The sequence below is a fragment of the Entelurus aequoreus genome, linkage group LG28 (assembly GCF_033978785.1).
Source record: "Entelurus aequoreus isolate RoL-2023_Sb linkage group LG28, RoL_Eaeq_v1.1, whole genome shotgun sequence".
Lineage (NCBI taxonomy): Eukaryota > Metazoa > Chordata > Actinopteri > Syngnathiformes > Syngnathidae > Entelurus > Entelurus aequoreus.
The window spans coordinates 28,782,546-28,800,045 of NC_084758.1; the positions used below are offsets into that span (position 1 = coordinate 28,782,546).

General features: G+C 35.1%; 1 protein-coding gene across 2 annotated transcripts in view; it reads right to left on the minus strand.

Moving 5' to 3' along the window:
• Positions 1 to 2,398: 2,398 nt before the first annotated feature.
• The window catches only part of cxcl14 (chemokine (C-X-C motif) ligand 14), a 107,221-nt gene continuing 92,119 nt past the window's right edge, over positions 2,399 to 17,500 (minus strand). For both annotated transcript variants that reach the window (XM_062040031.1, XM_062040032.1), the window contains exons 3-4: positions 11,709 to 11,822; positions 2,399 to 2,997 (exon numbers count right to left, since the gene is read on the minus strand). In XM_062040031.1, coding sequence (XP_061896015.1) covers positions 2,982 to 2,997; positions 11,709 to 11,822 — 130 coding nt within the window. In that variant the 3' untranslated portion in view covers positions 2,399 to 2,981. The remainder of the gene's footprint in view (positions 2,998 to 11,708; positions 11,823 to 17,500) is intronic.

Consider the following 17,500-nt stretch of genomic DNA (forward strand, 5'->3'; position numbering starts at 1 on the left):
TTTTCACACATTTTTTTGTTGTTTCATTTATTTATTTTTATTCATACAATTGTATCGAAAAATGGAATGCAAATATAAAAAAATTTAAAAAACATATTTTGTTGATGTTTAATTCACTTATAATTATTTTATCTATTTTTAAATTGTTCACAAACAAGTTTGATAGGAATTATCAACAAATTAAAGGCAATATGTTGAAATATCGGCTTTACTGGCATTATTGCCCCAACCATACTATGCTGCCACCTGGTGGAGAAAGGAGATAACAGCTCGACTCACTTTCTTTGAATGTTTTTTTAAGTAGCTGTGGACGGACCGACTCAAACATCGACAATATCGATACTGTTAGATCGATAGATCTGGTTCGGTCAATATTTTTCAGTTCGCCCATTTATTTTCACACATTTTTTGTTGTGTTTTATTTATTTATTTTTATTCATACAATTGTATCGAAAAATTTACTAAAATATCAAATAGAAAACATATTTTTTCAGTTCGCTCCTTTATTTTCACACATTTTTGCGTTGTGTTTTATTTATTTATTTTTATTCATACAATTGTGTCGTAAAATTCAATAAAAATATAAGATAGAAAAAATATATTTTGTTGATGTTTAATCCCCTTACAATTATTGTATCTATTTTTAAATTGTTCACAAACAAGTTTGATAGGAATTATCAACAAATTAAAGGCAATATCACAAACTGATTCAATTATTTTTTAACTGTTGAAGTATCGGCTTTACTGGCATTATTGCCCCAACAATACTATGCTGCCACCTGGTGGAGAAAAAAGATAACGGCTCGTTTCTGACTCACCTTCTTTGAATGTTATTTTAGGTATAAAGACAAAGTTGCGGTGGACGGATCGATTTAAACATCGACAATATCAATACCACTAGATCTATAGATAATGTGGTTCGATCAATATTTTTCAGTTCACTCCTTAATTTTCACACATTTTTTGTTGGGTTTTATTTATGTTTTTATTCATACAATTGTATCGTAAAACTGAATAAAATTATACAATAATATATATATATATTTTCAGTTCGCTCCTTTATTTTCACACATTTTTTGTTTTATTTATTTTTGTTCATACAATTGTATCGAAAAATGAACTACAAATATAAAACAGAAAACATATTTTTTCAGTCTGCTCCTTTATTTTCTACACGTTTTTTGTTGTTTTATTTGTTTATTTGTATTCATACAATTGTATCGTAAAATGGAATCCAAATATAAAATAATAGAAAAAAAATAAAAATTTTGTTGATCATGTTTCTATTTTTAAATTGTTCACAAACAAGTTTGATAGGAATTATCAACAAATTAAAGGCAGTATCCCAAAATGATTCAATGCTTTTAAAAATGTTTACGTATCGTAAAATGCAATAAAAATCTAATAATAATACTACAAAAATATTTTGTTGTTTAATTCCCTTATAATTATTTTATCTACTTTTAAATTGTTCACAAACAAATTTGATAGGAATTATCAACAAATTAAAAGCAATATCACAAAATTATTCAATGCTTTTAAAAATGTTACAAGTATTGGCTTTACTGGCATTATCGTCCAACCATACTATGCTGCCATCTGGTGGAGGCAGTGATGAACAGCACTTTATTTTATGGCATATTTCTAGAAACTACCTTGATACTTGCATAATACTATTTTATTGTACTTTTTATTAGCCCAAGTTTGTATTTCCATGAAATAATTACAATCTTAGCAATCCATAATGTGAACCATAAACAATTGTATCGTAAAATGGAATAAGAATATAAAATCGGAAAAAAAAATTTTTTTTTGTTGTTTAATTCCCTTATAATTAATTTATCTATTTTTAAATTGTTCACAAACAAATTTGATAGGAATTATCAACAAATTAAAGGCAATATCACAACATGATTCAATGCTTTTAAAAATGTTACAAGTATGCTGCCATCTGGTGGAGGCAGTGATGAACAGCAACTTGTTTTAAGGCATATTTCTAGAAACTACCTTGAGATTTGCACAATACCATTTTATTGTACTTTTTACTAGCCCAAGTGTGTATTTCCATTAAATAATTACAATCTTATCAATCCATAATGTGAACCATAGATTACTTAAGTATTTATTTAGAATATGTGTGTTTATGGTTTATTTAATTTAAGTATTTACTCATTTGTGTACTCATATATTAGTGTATTTATTTACTGATGTGTTACAGAATGAGTACAAACAAATGTGTTAGAAATTGCTATGAAACCAAAAAAAATGAGTAGGATTAAAAAAGCTCTAATTCTTCCTACTCCTTTTCGGACATGCTGTAATGAGAAACTGGAAATACGTGATGTATTATAAGGTAATTGTATGCATGTTCGGAATAAACTAACACCATAACCATAACCCAGGCTTGCCTTTAGACACTTTATTGCTGTGTTTATTACCCTTTTTTTTTTTTAACACACAATGGAATGTTGAACGCTTGAACGCCCACCCGGACCAAAACTAATTAAATAGCTAAAACCAAACAGCTATAATGAAACAGTATAACATACATGACACTATAAAGTCATTCTAACAAAATAGGCTGTTTACAAAAATGCATTGTACATTGGAATGAATACAAAAACATGAGTAATATGCGTTGTTTATCATATTTGCAGATGTACTCGTGTGGCAATATTGTTAGAAAGTATCGAAAATAAATGGATTATTGACGTCCCTCCAGTACAGAGGGGCGAAGTGAAAGGTTCTTCTTAAACAAAAGATAGCTTCTGAGTCAATTATTAGAAGTAGAAACTACAAGAAAAAAGAAAAAAAAACACTATAGTTGGATAAAACAACTAGTTAAATTATGTCTTGATGGCTTGAAGAGGAAGAGGAAGTACGGCAGATTTTTTTTTTTTTTTTGCAACGTTCCCCATCAAAAAAGTCCCAGTGGTGTCGTAGTTGTTTATTTGATCTTGTTGTGCTGACTTGCCACCGATTTAGGCCTCGTAAACTCTGTGGGGAAAAAAAAGAAAAAAAGAGATAATTTATTCATTGATTACTCAACACATTTGTTTTCCCGCCAGGTGCTCGCCACACTAAAAGTACGACTGCAAAATTAGCTAAAAAAGTTAGCATGCATCAAGTACAAAGTCATATGACTCTGAGGGGCACGGCTGCAAAATTATCGAAAAAATTTAGCACGCGTCAAGTACAAAGTTACATGAATAAGGTGCACGGCAGCAGAATAAGCTAAAAAAACTTAACATGCTAACAGTTAGCATTTTTCAAGTACAAAGTCATATAACTCTGAGGGGCACGGCTGCAAAATTATCGAAAAAAGTTAGCACGCGTCAAGTACAAAGTTACATGAACAAGGTGTACGGCTGCAGAATAAGCTAAAAAAGTTCACATGCTAACAGTTAGCATTTATCAAGTACAAAGTTATATGACTCTGAGGGGTAGGGCAGCAAAATTAGCTAAAAAAGTTAGCACGCGTCAAGTACAGAGTTATATAACAAAGGTGTACGGCTGTAAAATAAGCTAACAAAGTTAGCGCGCTAACATATGTCAAGTTCCTGGTTTTATGACTCTGAAGTGCGCGGCTGCAAAATTATCTAAAAATCTTAGCTAGCTAATGTTAGCATGCCAACAGTTAGCCAGTGAAAAGTATCAAGGTAAAGTATATGACATTAAGGTGTACGGCTGCAAATTTAACTAAAAAACAGCTAGCTAATGCTAGCATGCTAACAGTTAGCATGTGTCATGTACCAAGCTACAGACTCTGAGGTGTATGGCTGCAAAACTAGCTAAAAAAAAGTTAACATGCGTCAAGTACAAAGTTATATGACCGAGGTGTACGGCTGCAGAATAAGCTAAAAAACTTAGCATGATAACAGTTAGCATGTGTCAAGTACGAAGTCATACAACTCTAAGGTGAACGGCTGCTAAATGAGCTCAAAAAGTTAGCATGCGTCAAGTACAGAGTTATAAAACTAAGGTGTACGGCTGCAAAAGATGCTAACAAAGTTAGCACGCAAAAGTATAGTATGCTGTGTTTTTAAACGGAAATGCTAACACTGCTAATAGTTAGCATGCTAGCTGTGACAACATGGGTTGCTAAAATGCGAAATCTTTATGTGAAATGCACATTTTTAAAGTGCTAAAGCGAGTTAGCGCCTCACAACAATGAACGCAAAGTCTAATAACTTCAATCTATTTTAATTTGGGAAAGTCCCCCCAAAATGTCAATGCTAACAACACCGACAGCTATCATGCTAACCCGAGACACCTTTGCTATGTTTGTGCAACCGCCAGAAACAGAAGCATGCAGGCCCATAATAACAATAACACATTGCGTTATGTTAGCAGCATTATGTCAAATATTCATGTTGTAGGTAGATAAACTGTAGCATGCAGGCCCATAATAACAATAACACAATGCGTTACGTTAGCAACGTTATGTCAAATATTCATGTTGTAGGTAGATAAACAGAAACATGCAGGCCCTTAATAACAATAACACAATGCATTATTTTAGCAGCATTGTCAAATATTCATGTTGTAGGTAGATAAACAGAAGCATGCAGGCCCATAATAACAATAGCACAATGCATTATGTTATCAGCATTATGTCAAATATTCATGTTGTAGGTAGATAAACAGAAGCATGCAGGCCCATAATAACAATAACACAATGCATTATGTTAGCAGCATTATGTCAAATATTCATGTTGTAGGTAGATAAAACAGAAGAATGCAGGCCCTTAATAACAATAACACAATGCATTATGTTAGCAGCATCATGTCAAATATTCATGTTGTGGGTAGATAAACAGAAACATGCAGGCCCATAATAACAATAAGAATGCATTATGTTAGCAGCATCATGTCAAATATTCATGTTGTAGGTAGATAAACAGAAGCATGCAGGCCCATAATAACAATAACACAAAGCGTTATGTTAGCAGGATCATGTCAAATATTCATGTTGTAGGTAGATACACCGAAGCATGCAGGCCCATAATAACAATAACACAATGCATTATGTTAGCAGCATTATGTCAAATATTCATGTTGTAGGTCGATAAACAGAAGCATGCAGGCCCACGTTATGTTAGCAGCATTATGTCAAATATTCATGTTGTAGGTAGATACACAGAAGTATGCAGGCCCATAATAACAATAACACAATGCATTATGTTAGCAGCATTATGTCAAATATTCATGTTGTAGGTAGATAAACAGAAGAATGCAGGCCCATAATAACAATAACACAATGCATTATGTTAGCAGCATTATGTCAAATATTCATGTTGTAGGTCGATAAACAGAAGCATGCAGGCCCACGTTATGTTAGCAGCATTATGTCAAATATTCATGTTGTAGGTAGATACACAGAAGTATGCAGGCCCATAATAACAATAACACAATGCATTATGTTTGCAGCATTATGTCAAATATTCATGCTGTAAGTAGATAAACAGAAATGTGCCATATTGACACGGCCATAAAATGGCGTTAATTTGATTATAGCACCCCCTGCTGCTCACTGTGCTAAACAGCCGCATCTTATGATTGAGGTTTGATAAAAATTGAATAGACTGAGCAGGAATGAAAAGCATATTCTTGGTTTATGTGAAGTCGGTGCTTGTAACATTTAATTTAAAACTTCCAAAATACTGTTTAGTAAATCCGTGCCAAATACTGTGCCGCCACAAATAGAGTTTGAACTTGACAAAACTGACTGAAATGACTCAAATATTAACACTAAATTAGTAATTATAACCTTTGGTTATAATTGTACCTAAACTCAGCGGTGTGCCGTCGGGGCATTCTCTCCTGGCCTAACATAAATCATGATGATAAATGAATAAAAGTTCAGTTTAATCTACTTTCCGTAAAGTATTCATCGTATTCTCTTCATCTTCAGTGTTGCTTGTTTTTGACGTCAGAGCTTTTGTCCAATCAGAGTTCAGCGAGCTCGTCGCCAGCGCTGTGTGAATTCTGCCGGTTGATAAGACAGTTGCGATAGCCAATCAGATGGCGAGTTGTTGACAGTAGCCTACCTAGGTAACCCTAGGTTAAATAAGACTGTGGTTGGATTTTCACTCGTCACTCCCAAGTGAGTATCAAATCTCAACTTTTAATTGGCACCGAGACCAGGGGCCGTACTTATCAAGCTTCTTAGAATTACTCCTAAGAAGTCTGCTAAGAGTTGACTTAAGAGTAAATAAATTCTTCGCTGAAAGCTGCACTTAAAAGTTAGTTATCAAGCGTCTTACTCACACTTTCAGCGAAGTGTAGGACTGAATCTTAAGTGTCACACTCAGAGCTGAATTACGACATTACTATGTGCCGTAAACGGAATTTTAGGTGACGTCATTTCTGTGTCCATAGAAATGACCAATCACGGAAGGGAATCCGTTGTCTAAGAATAAAGAAATATCTTGGAAATATTTAAGTGGACAATGGGAGTGTACATTTTGACAATAAACTACAAAATAATACAAAACAAACTAGTCCCCGCCGGCACTCACGCTACCGCTCCCTCTCTTCTCTCGCCCACACACTCACTGACGTCACTCACCTCACGGCCACACACATACGCTACTGTCATAACATTTTCTTTCCAATTCATTAATTAGGCAACTAATTTGAAACTGGTGTGGGTGGCTCTATATATACTAGCCCACTGCAGACACATGCAGAAATCAACAAGGAATCGAAAAGTATTAAATCTGTGACAAAAATAATATCCGCTCTGTCTAAACGATACCGTTTGATCAGCTGCTCGTCATAAAAAACAACAACATTGTTCCGTTCCCTGAACGTTCGCGCACGTCTCTCTCGCCTCAGTGCCATCCCCTGCTGGCAACTCCTAACCACTTAAGACACCTCTGAAGGTCTCTTAAATATCGTGGAGAGTAGGAGTGATTCTTAGACTTAAGAACGTTGATAAAAAGCTTTTATTCTTAAGTTTGAGAGTAGGACTAAATTTCGCAAATTCTCAGGACTTAAGTGTAAAATGGCACTCTAAGAAGCTTGATAAGTACGGCCCCAGACCCGGCCAGCAGAGAAATCATCGGCACTCACTTTTTTCCACTCACGAAAGGAGAGCAAAACGTGAGTTCAACGATTTTATTCATTTATTTTTCCACGTTTAATGTTTTTTACAATCATTTTAATTTGGACAGTACCAAGTAAGATATGTTTTAAATGCTGATGCGGGTTTATTTTTCTTAAAAGTGCCGAAATATAGCCTGCTTTGTACACTGTTGATGTGTTCAATGCACAGTAGTGCGTGCATGTGTTTCTGTATAGTATTTCTCCAGCAATGGTCATGTGGTGACATCAATGATGGTATTTTGAGAGGTATTTATTAAAGTCGGACATCACTGGAGGCCTAGGTGGGAAACACACGGCCCGCCACTGCCTAAGCTACTTGCAGTGTAACAGGATAAACCTTGTCATGACATGAATTAAATGATGGAATGGATTCAGCAAGGAAATCCAACGGATCACTAACGTGATTCAGTTTAAGAGACTTCTCAAACTGCAAGTGTTCACAAAGTACAAAAAAGAAGAAACATGACAAATATCTTGAACCTTTAATAAAAAGAGGTTATGATTATTTATGTACCGTATTTTCCGGACTTTAAGGCGCACTTAAAATTATTATTTTTTTCTCAAAACTCAACAGTGCGCCTTATGTACGGAATCATTCTGGTTTTGCTTACCGACCTCGAAGCAATTTTATTTGGTACATGGTGTGATGACAAGTGTGACCAGTAGATGGCAGTCAAACATAAGAGATACACTACCGTTCAAAAGTTTGGGGTCACATTGAAATGTCCTTATTTTTGAAGGAAAAGCACTGTACTTTTCAATGAAGATAACTTTAAACTAGTCGTAACTTTAAAGAAATACACTCTATACATTGCTAATGTGGTAAATGACTATTCTAGCTGCAAATGTCTGGTTTTTGGTGCAATATCTACATAGGTGTATAGAGGCCCATTTCCAGCGACTATCACTCCAGTGTTCTAATGGTACAATGTGTTTGCTCATTGGCTCAGAAGGCTAATTGATGATTAGAAAACCCTTGTGCAATCATGTTCACACATCTGAAAACAGTTTAGCTCGTTACAGGAGCTACAAAACGGACCTTCCTTTGAGCAGATTGAGTTTCTGGAGCATCACATTTGTGGGGTCAATTAAACGCTCAAAATGGCCAGAAAAAGAGAACTTTCATCTGAAACTCGACAGTCTATTCTTGTTCTTAGAAATGAAGGCTATTCCACAATATTGTTTGGGTGACCCCAAACTTTTGAACGGTAGTGTACGTGTAGACTGCAATATGATGGCAATATGACTCAAGTAAACAACACCAACATTTTTATATGTTCCATTGAAAATATAGAACATTACACACGGCGCTCAAAAATCTATCAAAATGTTTTAGTACAACTTTGGTAAGCTGTGAAGCCGCACCGCTTGGTGTGCTTCAACATACGAGTATTATTTAAGAACTACCACAACGGCTGCGATGGCGGAAGAAGGGTCCTCAGTTGTCTTGGACTCCATGCCACTGGACCCTGACTCGATTCTGTCAAGGATCGTGTGGTGACTGTCTGTGCACCAGTCTCCCCACGTTAAACTAAGTCATGCACAGGCATCCTCCATAAAGGGATACACCCCTACCAGGAGGATCCTCATACTCGTTCGACTGACCACCGATGATGATGATTATTATTTTATCTGGCTTTTTGTTTTGCAATATTATGCAAAAGCAACCTTTCTTACCTTCTGGTACCTGCTGATCTGTATTTGGGATCTGCATGAATCCTGAAAAATTGCGCATGTCCGTCTTTGTAGTCCGTGCCGACACCGTACTCGATAAACTTATTTTTCTCTATCTTCTTGTTATGGGACATTCATCCTCCGCTGTTGCCATTTCTAATATAAAGTAGTGTAAAGTTCTTACTTATATCTGTCAGTAAACTCGCCATGAAAGTGCTAAAACATACCGGTGTAGTGAGTTTACATTATTCACCCAATGAACTTTAGTTATTAGAGAGTTCCGGTCGGACGGTTTTTCATGGGATACATTTCCGGTGTTGTGGTTTCCGGATGAGGAGACGCTGCTCCGTTATTGATTGAAGTAAAGTCTGAATGTCATTAAAACAGTTAGCTCCATATTTTGACACTTCTTCCACTCCCGTCCTTGCACGCTACACCGCTACAACAAAGATGACGGGGAGAAGACGCTGCCGAAGGTGAGCCACGTAAATAAGACCGCCCACAAAACGGCGCATCCGGAAACGACTGTCAGAAAGCGGCTTGAAGATGATCTGTAAAACATCATCTATGCAACATTTTCACCAAAGATCCACCATTACATGTTATGTAGACCACAAGGAAGTCTTTTACATTTAGAAAAATAAATAAATAATATGACTCCTTTAATGCGCCCTACAATCCGGTGCGCCTAATATATATAAAAAAAAAATCGGCCTTATAATCCGGTGCGCCCTATGGTCCGGAAAATACGGTACTGAATATTTTGTCACTTATTTATGGTACATTTATTTATTTATTCACTGTTATGTTACAGACAGAGTACAAAGAAATGGGATAAAACTGCCACGATATGAAAAGGGGTAGGTTTAAATAAGCTCTGCTTCTTTCTACTCCTTTCCGGACGTGCTGTAATGGAACAACTGGAAATATGTACATTGTAATTGGATTGTTTGCATGTTCAAAACAAACTGAAACTGAACTGAAGATTATATTATCAAAGTTTAGGTCAGGCTGATTACAACAATAAATACTAATCAAATATACCGCAAAAGCAAGGACTCATAAAAACTGATGAAAAATACGATGACAAGTACTAAAATTAACTAATTTTAACTAAATTAATAATAATTATTAGCAACATGTTTTTTAAATAAACTGTTAAAATTGAATTGCAAACAAAAATGCAGCTTCGCCCCTTTAGTCAGTAAATACAGTAATCTATTTATTTATTTATATATATTTATATATATTTATTTAGTTTATATATATATTTATATATTATTTATATATATTTATTTATTTATATATGCACCTTATTGCTTTTTTTTTTTATCCTGCACTACCATGAGCTTATGTAACGAAATTTCGTTCTTATCTGTGCTGTAAAGTTCAAATTTGAATGACAATAAAAAGGAAGTCTAAGTCTTTAGTCGTAGTTTTTGCGCTAAAGAAAGAAGAAGTTTGCTATTGTCATAACTGCCCCGAGTATTAGAAAAGAGTATGACAACTGAGTAGCACAGCTGAGAAACAGACGGCCCTCCAGGTGGCGCTTGCGGCCCAACAATGGGCCCTGGCCCTAGGGTTAAAGGCCTACTGAAAGCCACTACTACCGACCACGCAGTCTGATAGTTTATTTATCAATGATGAAATCTTAACATTGCAACACATGCCAATACGACCGGGTTAACTTATAAAGTGCAATTATAAATTTCCCGCCACACTTCTGGTTGAAAACGTCTATGTATGATGACATTTGCGCGTGACGTCAATCGTTGAAACGGAAGTTTTCGGACACATTGTATCCAATACAAAAAGCTCTGTTTTCATTGCGAAATTCCACAGTATTCTGGACATCTGTGTTGGTGAATCTTTTGCAATTTGTTTAATGAACAAAGAAGAAAGCTGTAGGTGGGATCGGTGTATTAGCGGCTGGCTGCAGCAACACAACCAGGAGGACTTTGACTTCGATAGCAGACGCGCTATCCGACGCTAGCCGCCGACCGCATCGATGATCGGGTGAAGTCCTTCGTCGCTCCGTCGATCGCTGGAACGCAGGTGAGCACGGGTGTTGATGAGCAGATGAGGGCTGGCTGGCGTAGGTGGATAGCTAATGTTTTTAGCATAGCTCTGTGAGGTCCCGTAGCTAAGTTAGCTTCAATGGCGTCGTTAGCAACAACATTGTTAAGCTTCGCCAGGCTGGAAAGCATTAACCGTGTAGTTACATGTCCAGGGTTTAATAGTATTGTTGATCTTCTGTCTATCCTTCCAGTCAGGGGTTTATTTCTTTTGTTTCTATCTGCAGTTAAGCCCGATGCTATCACGTTAGCTCCGTAGCTAAAGTGCTTCGCCGATGTATTGTCGTGGAGACAAAAGTCAATGTGAATGTCCATTTCGCGTTCTCGACTCTCATTTTCAAGAGGATATAGTATCCGAGGTGGTTTAAAATACAAATCCGTGATCGACAATAGAAAAAGGAGAAAGTGTGGAATCCAATGAGCCAGCTTGTACCTAAGTTACGGTCAGAGCGAAAAAAGATGCGTCCTGCACTGAACTCTAGTCCTTCACTCTCACGTTCCTCATCCACAAATCTTTCATCCTGGCTCAAATTAATGGGGTAATCGTCGCTTTCTCGGTCCGAATCGCTCTCGCTGCTGGTGTAAACAATGGGGAAATGTGAGGAGCCCTTCAACATGTGACGTCACGCTACTTCTGGTACAGGCAAGGCTTTTTTTTAATCAGTGACCAAACGTTGCAAACTTTATCGTCAATGTTCTCTACTAAATCCTTCCAGCAAAAATATGGCAATATCGCGAAATGATCAAGTATGACACATAGAATGGATCTACTATCCCCGTTTAAATAAAAAAAAATCCTCTCAGTAGGCCTTTAAGAAACACTGGTCTACACCACATCAATGATCTTACCTGTGTTTGTCTTTCCAGATGCGGAACCACTTGACCAGATTCTTGGTGCTCTGCAGTTTGGGGTGAAGGCAGTACTCCTGACCCTTGAAGCGGGACACGTTCTCCATCGTCACACTTTGGGAAAAAGTTTTGCATTATTATTTGATTACCTATATTGAGTAAAACATGCTTGAAACTAGAATATCAACTGTTGCAAAGCTGTGTCATCAACACTCACAAGTATAAAAATACTTTTTTAAAGTAATAATTTCTTACTTCAAGCATGAAAAAAAAATCATGATGCCGAGCGCATGTCATTATGCCAAGATAATGGCACTAGCATTTACTTAAATTAAGAATATTTTTCAACATATTGAGCAAAAAGGTCTTTTTTTTTTCGACCAAGAAAAGTGCACTCATTATTAGTGAGAATGTACTTATTTTAAGGTATTTTTGGGTTCATTGAGGTTAGATAATTTTACTTGTTTTGGAAAGTCTTGACAAGTCGAATTTTCTTGTTCTATTGGCAGATAATTTTGCTCAGTTCAAATAAAATACCCCAAATTTTTTTATTTTTTTTAAAAATTTTTTGAACACTGACTTTTTGCAGTGTAGGAACCGGCCAGGTGTCTTATAAGTTCAGTGCAGACACAGCATGTGGCATATTCAGGCCGAAGGAGAGAAATGTGGGAAAAACACCCAGCATGCCTTGGGCCTCGCCTCCCTCTCCAAACCATGAATGTTAAATGAGTTGACTCGGAGAGAATAGGCTTAAAAAGGCACATTCAGGATTAGATTAAAGGCTCTGCCAGCTATTTTTCGGCCTCTTTAAGTTCTTTAGCGGGATATGACGGCACGCTGTGCAATGCACATGAGAGTGCTTCTGGTGCCGTATTGTTAGGCACTCGCTGTGCTTTTGGACTCATTTGTTCACTCTTTCCCCTGCCAAGTGGTGACAAAACATCACCGCAAATTTCCCGCGACCACCAGAGGGACAAGCGGTAGAAAATGGATGGAGAGCCTACTTTGCATGAATTATAAAAGTTGACATTTACGTGCAGTGTGTGCCCACTCGCCATAACATAAGGAACACTTGCAGAGCTCAGTTTTTCCCCTACATCCATTTATTTGTGGCGGCCCGACATGAATAAACTTGGACCGCCACAGATACAATACATAAATAAACACAAAAAGAAGAACAGAAGATAGACTAAACATATTTGTTTGTCACGTTTTTAGCTCACTTTTGGTCTCTTCCACAGGATCCAGGGACAATACCTACATGTGTGTCTTTGCCAATAATGCAAATTAGTTTGATTGCAGTCCTATGGAAAACTCTGATTTTTTCGCTTTTTACCACTCATCAGCCCTTTTTTTTAATATGATTTGTTCCATCATTATTATAGACATTTTTATGGATATTTTTATGTTTTTATTTATGCATTTAAAAAAAAAAAAAAGGATGGATATTCCCTATTTTAATTTATACTGCTAATTATTACTATTATTATTTTACCATTTTATTGTTTGGTTCGTTTAGCTGTGTATATAGCTTTGTGTGTGTACATACACATTATATATATATATATATATATATATATATATATATATATATATATATATATATATATATATATATATATATATATATATATATATATATATATATATATATATATATATATATATATATATATATATATGGGTGTATATGTACATATATGTACATATATATATATATATATATATATATATATATATATATATATATATATATATATATATATATATATATATATATATATATATATATATATATATATATATATATATATATGTACATATATATGTATATGTATATGTTTATATAACATTTGTTTATAGGGGTTTTACGGACATAAAATTGACAAAAGTATATCAAATGTTTTACCCTACAAATAAAATGAAAAAAAAAAAAAGAAATACAAAAAAATTATATATATACCTGTATACACACACGTTAGGTCAGGAAAAAACAAAATAGGCTATATCATCCCTACAAGCCTGTTTCACTGGTTTCACAGATTTTATAGAATTTTATAAAATCCCCTGACGAGCAGAGAAACCTGCGAAACAGGCTTGTAGGGATGATATAGCCTCTTTTGTTTTTTCCTGACGTATATATTCCGCTCTACCCCGGTATTGAGCACTGTATAACAGATAAACCCCAGAAACCTTGACTGTATATATATATATACACACACACACACACACACACACACACACACACACACACACACACACACACACACACACACACACACACACACACACACACACACACACACACACACACACACACACACACACACCCGTACACACATATATATATACAGTATATACATATATATACTGTATATATATAGTATATATATATATAAATATATATATATATATATATATATATATATATATATATATATATATATATATATATATATATATATATATATATATATATATATATATATATATATATATAGTATATATAATGAAACTAAAATAACCAAAATAAAGAAATGATAAATAAAAAAATGTTTTGTCTATATTTGCTGTGATTTTAATCATATGTTGTTAATATTTCTGTTTTTAATTTGTACAGTACTTTGGCACAGTATTAGCTGTTTTTTCAAACGGTGCTATATGAACTTTTAAAGCCTGACCTAAATCACCATGAATAAACTTGGACCGCCACAAATAGTCAATAAAAACAGCAAAAAAGAAGCGACAGAAGACGGACTAAACATGTTTGCTTGTCATGTTTTTGGCTCACTTTTTGTCTCTCCCACAGCATCAAAATGACATGCACATGCGTCATGGTCAATTATGCAAATTCGACAATGATGCCTACTGTCACCGATAGATTGCTGTCCTATGGAAAACACAGATTTCTGCACACTTTACCACTTGTCAGCACCTTTCACATTTTTATTTACAATTTTATTGATGCATTTTTACTGTTTTTTAATTTTTTTTTATACATATGTTCCTTTTTTCAAAAAAACATTTTTACTGCCTATTTTGTTCTTACCATTTTATTGTTTGGTTGGTTTAGCTGTGTATTTATAGCTTTGTTTGTATACTTAAAAATGTTGTTTGTTTTTTATACAGCTCTTTGGGGCCGCAGTGGCTGTTTTTTTTTTTTAAAAATTGTTCCACATAAATAATTAAATCCTGACGTTGATCAGCATTTAATTTTATTTATAGACTTAGAAAAAATGTAATGTGTGTAAATATCCTAATGTTTATTTTGTGTATAGCTTTTTCTGCTATAGTCCAAGCGTGACAGACTCCTTGCATGTTTGCTGTAACTTGGCTAATAAAGACAGGGTTCGCCCCAGATTGCCAACATACCTGTGGCAAAAAAAAATGTCATACACACATTTAAAAATAAATCAGTGTTATTATTTTCCAGTATTAAGATGCACATTTTCTTATATCATACCGCTTTGCTTTATTTTTCAACTGTTGCTGTTTATTGTACGATGTACTTTGTTGAGAATCCTTTTTCTTTATTGAAAACAACTAGCAACAAATCTAGCAACTATTTCTGGTGTTATTAGAGACTGTACTGCACACAAATTAGGCTATTCTGTACGTAATAAATGAAGATATGGAAACTTTGATTCCTAAGTAATAGCCGTTGTTGAAGGACAGGAAATGACGTGTGCGTGGTGGCGCAGTTGCGTTCATGCTACGTGCATTGCGCAGGTTGTTTACGTTAAGTGAGTTGAAAAATATAAATCCATAATGATGTCCGTGTCTCCTCTACTTAAAGGGGCTGTGTGCAACACTTACACAGATGCCTAGAGGGCGCTAACCTTCCAATGTATTTTACACATTATATCCGGCCCTCTTACGTTTTCTGTGACGTAATGACGCCCGTATGTAACACATTAACGCATCAACTTTGGGTGTTAGCTACAAATTGTTGGTTGCTTCTTTTGGACTGTTTTTGTACGTGTGTACGTGTTGACGAGTTACCGCCACAAACACCACTCATTTTATTTGAGCCAGTAAAATGTTTTATTACATAAACTTAGTAATTGTAGCAAATATTAACAACTGTAAAACAAATGGGTGCTGTTAAACCACTAATGGTAACATAAGCTGGCCGGTGGTGTTTTTGTTATATTTTTTGCTTTGAAAAATGAAAGTACGCGTACTGTACATATACATTCACTGTACAAACATACACATTCTGTACATATACAGGTACAAATACATACATACACTCATGCACATAATCACGTTTCATCAAACATATATTAATGTTGTTGCCCTAGGGGAAACTGGGTATAACACATGGCACACTGACAAAGCTTAACCTATTGTTACTATAACAATCTACAAGGTTAATATAGCTGGCTTCTCTTTCTTCCCCTCCATTTTTCTGCATTCTTTTGTATCTCTAGTTATCGTTACGTATATGTATTGTTGCATTTGAACAACTGTATTGTTGATAATAAAGGTAAATTATTGGTATTGTTCATTATCAATAGCGCTATTTCTATTGGTATTTGTAATGCTCCATCTGTAGTGTAATTTAGAACCTTTATTTAACCAGATAAGAAAACCCATTGAGATCAAGATCTCTTTCACAAGGGTGACCTGGCCAAGAGGTCAACAGCACATGTCACAGAGCAATTTCAAAATAAATACATGAAGACATACATTTTAAAATACATAAGAGAAGTGTAAAACAACAGAGATTTACATCTTTAAAAACACAGGCACTGTGCAAACGTCTCTCGCTGTTTGTCCCTCAGGACAGAACGGAAGGCTCCAAATGGAAGTAGTTCTGTAAGTTTCAGTTTCGTCTGCAATTCATTCCATGCCATAGGGGCAGCAATGCCAAAAGCTATTTTGCCAAATAATAGTAATAATGCTCATTGTCATTTCTCTATTATTATTTATTTCGCTAACTGCTTCTTTGCTATCACTTTTACTATCATATTTATACATATCCTATTTGTTGATGTTGCTCTATTGTTGTTGTTGTTTTTGTCTCTCTGTCTAATCCCCCTCTTGTCCCCACAATTCCCCCCTCTGTCTTCCTTTTTCTCTCTTTCTATCCCCTCCTGCTCCGGCCCGGCTGCATCAAATGATAATATAAATACATTTAATAAAGTCAAATACAAATAAGGCAACAAGAGAAGTATCCTACACTTCTCTTTTGTAAAGTCAATCTGAACAGCCGATATGGGCATCTACATCTGCTATATGATTTGCCCGAGAAACTGGACAGGACACAAAAAATAAATAAATAAATAAAAATAAAATGTAAGTGTGAGAAAGTTGCAAACAGCCCCTTTAACAGTCATAAAAATAAAATAATCCCCCAACCATACTACACTATGTACAGGTATATCCATTTATACATTATTACTTTTACTTGTTTTAAAGTAATAAATACACATTTTTAAAGGGGAACTGCATTTTTTTTGGAATGTTGCCTATTGTTCACAATCATTAGGAACGACATGACGATGGATGGATTTTATTGTATTTTGATTTATTTTAAATGCATTCTAAACATTAAATACACGTAAAAAAGTCCGCTTACAGCAGAGCCAATGGGAGCTCCACCGTTTCGCCCATAGAATCCAATAAATGACGGCGAAAATACTCCATGTAGATTTCGTGACTTGAATAATAATCCAGTGTTAGTGACATTGTTATTATAAGCGCTGACGCAGACAAACTATTTTTAGCAATGCCGTGATCACAAGCTTGTGTGCCTATGTTGACATCACTGAGTGGTCTTCTGCTTC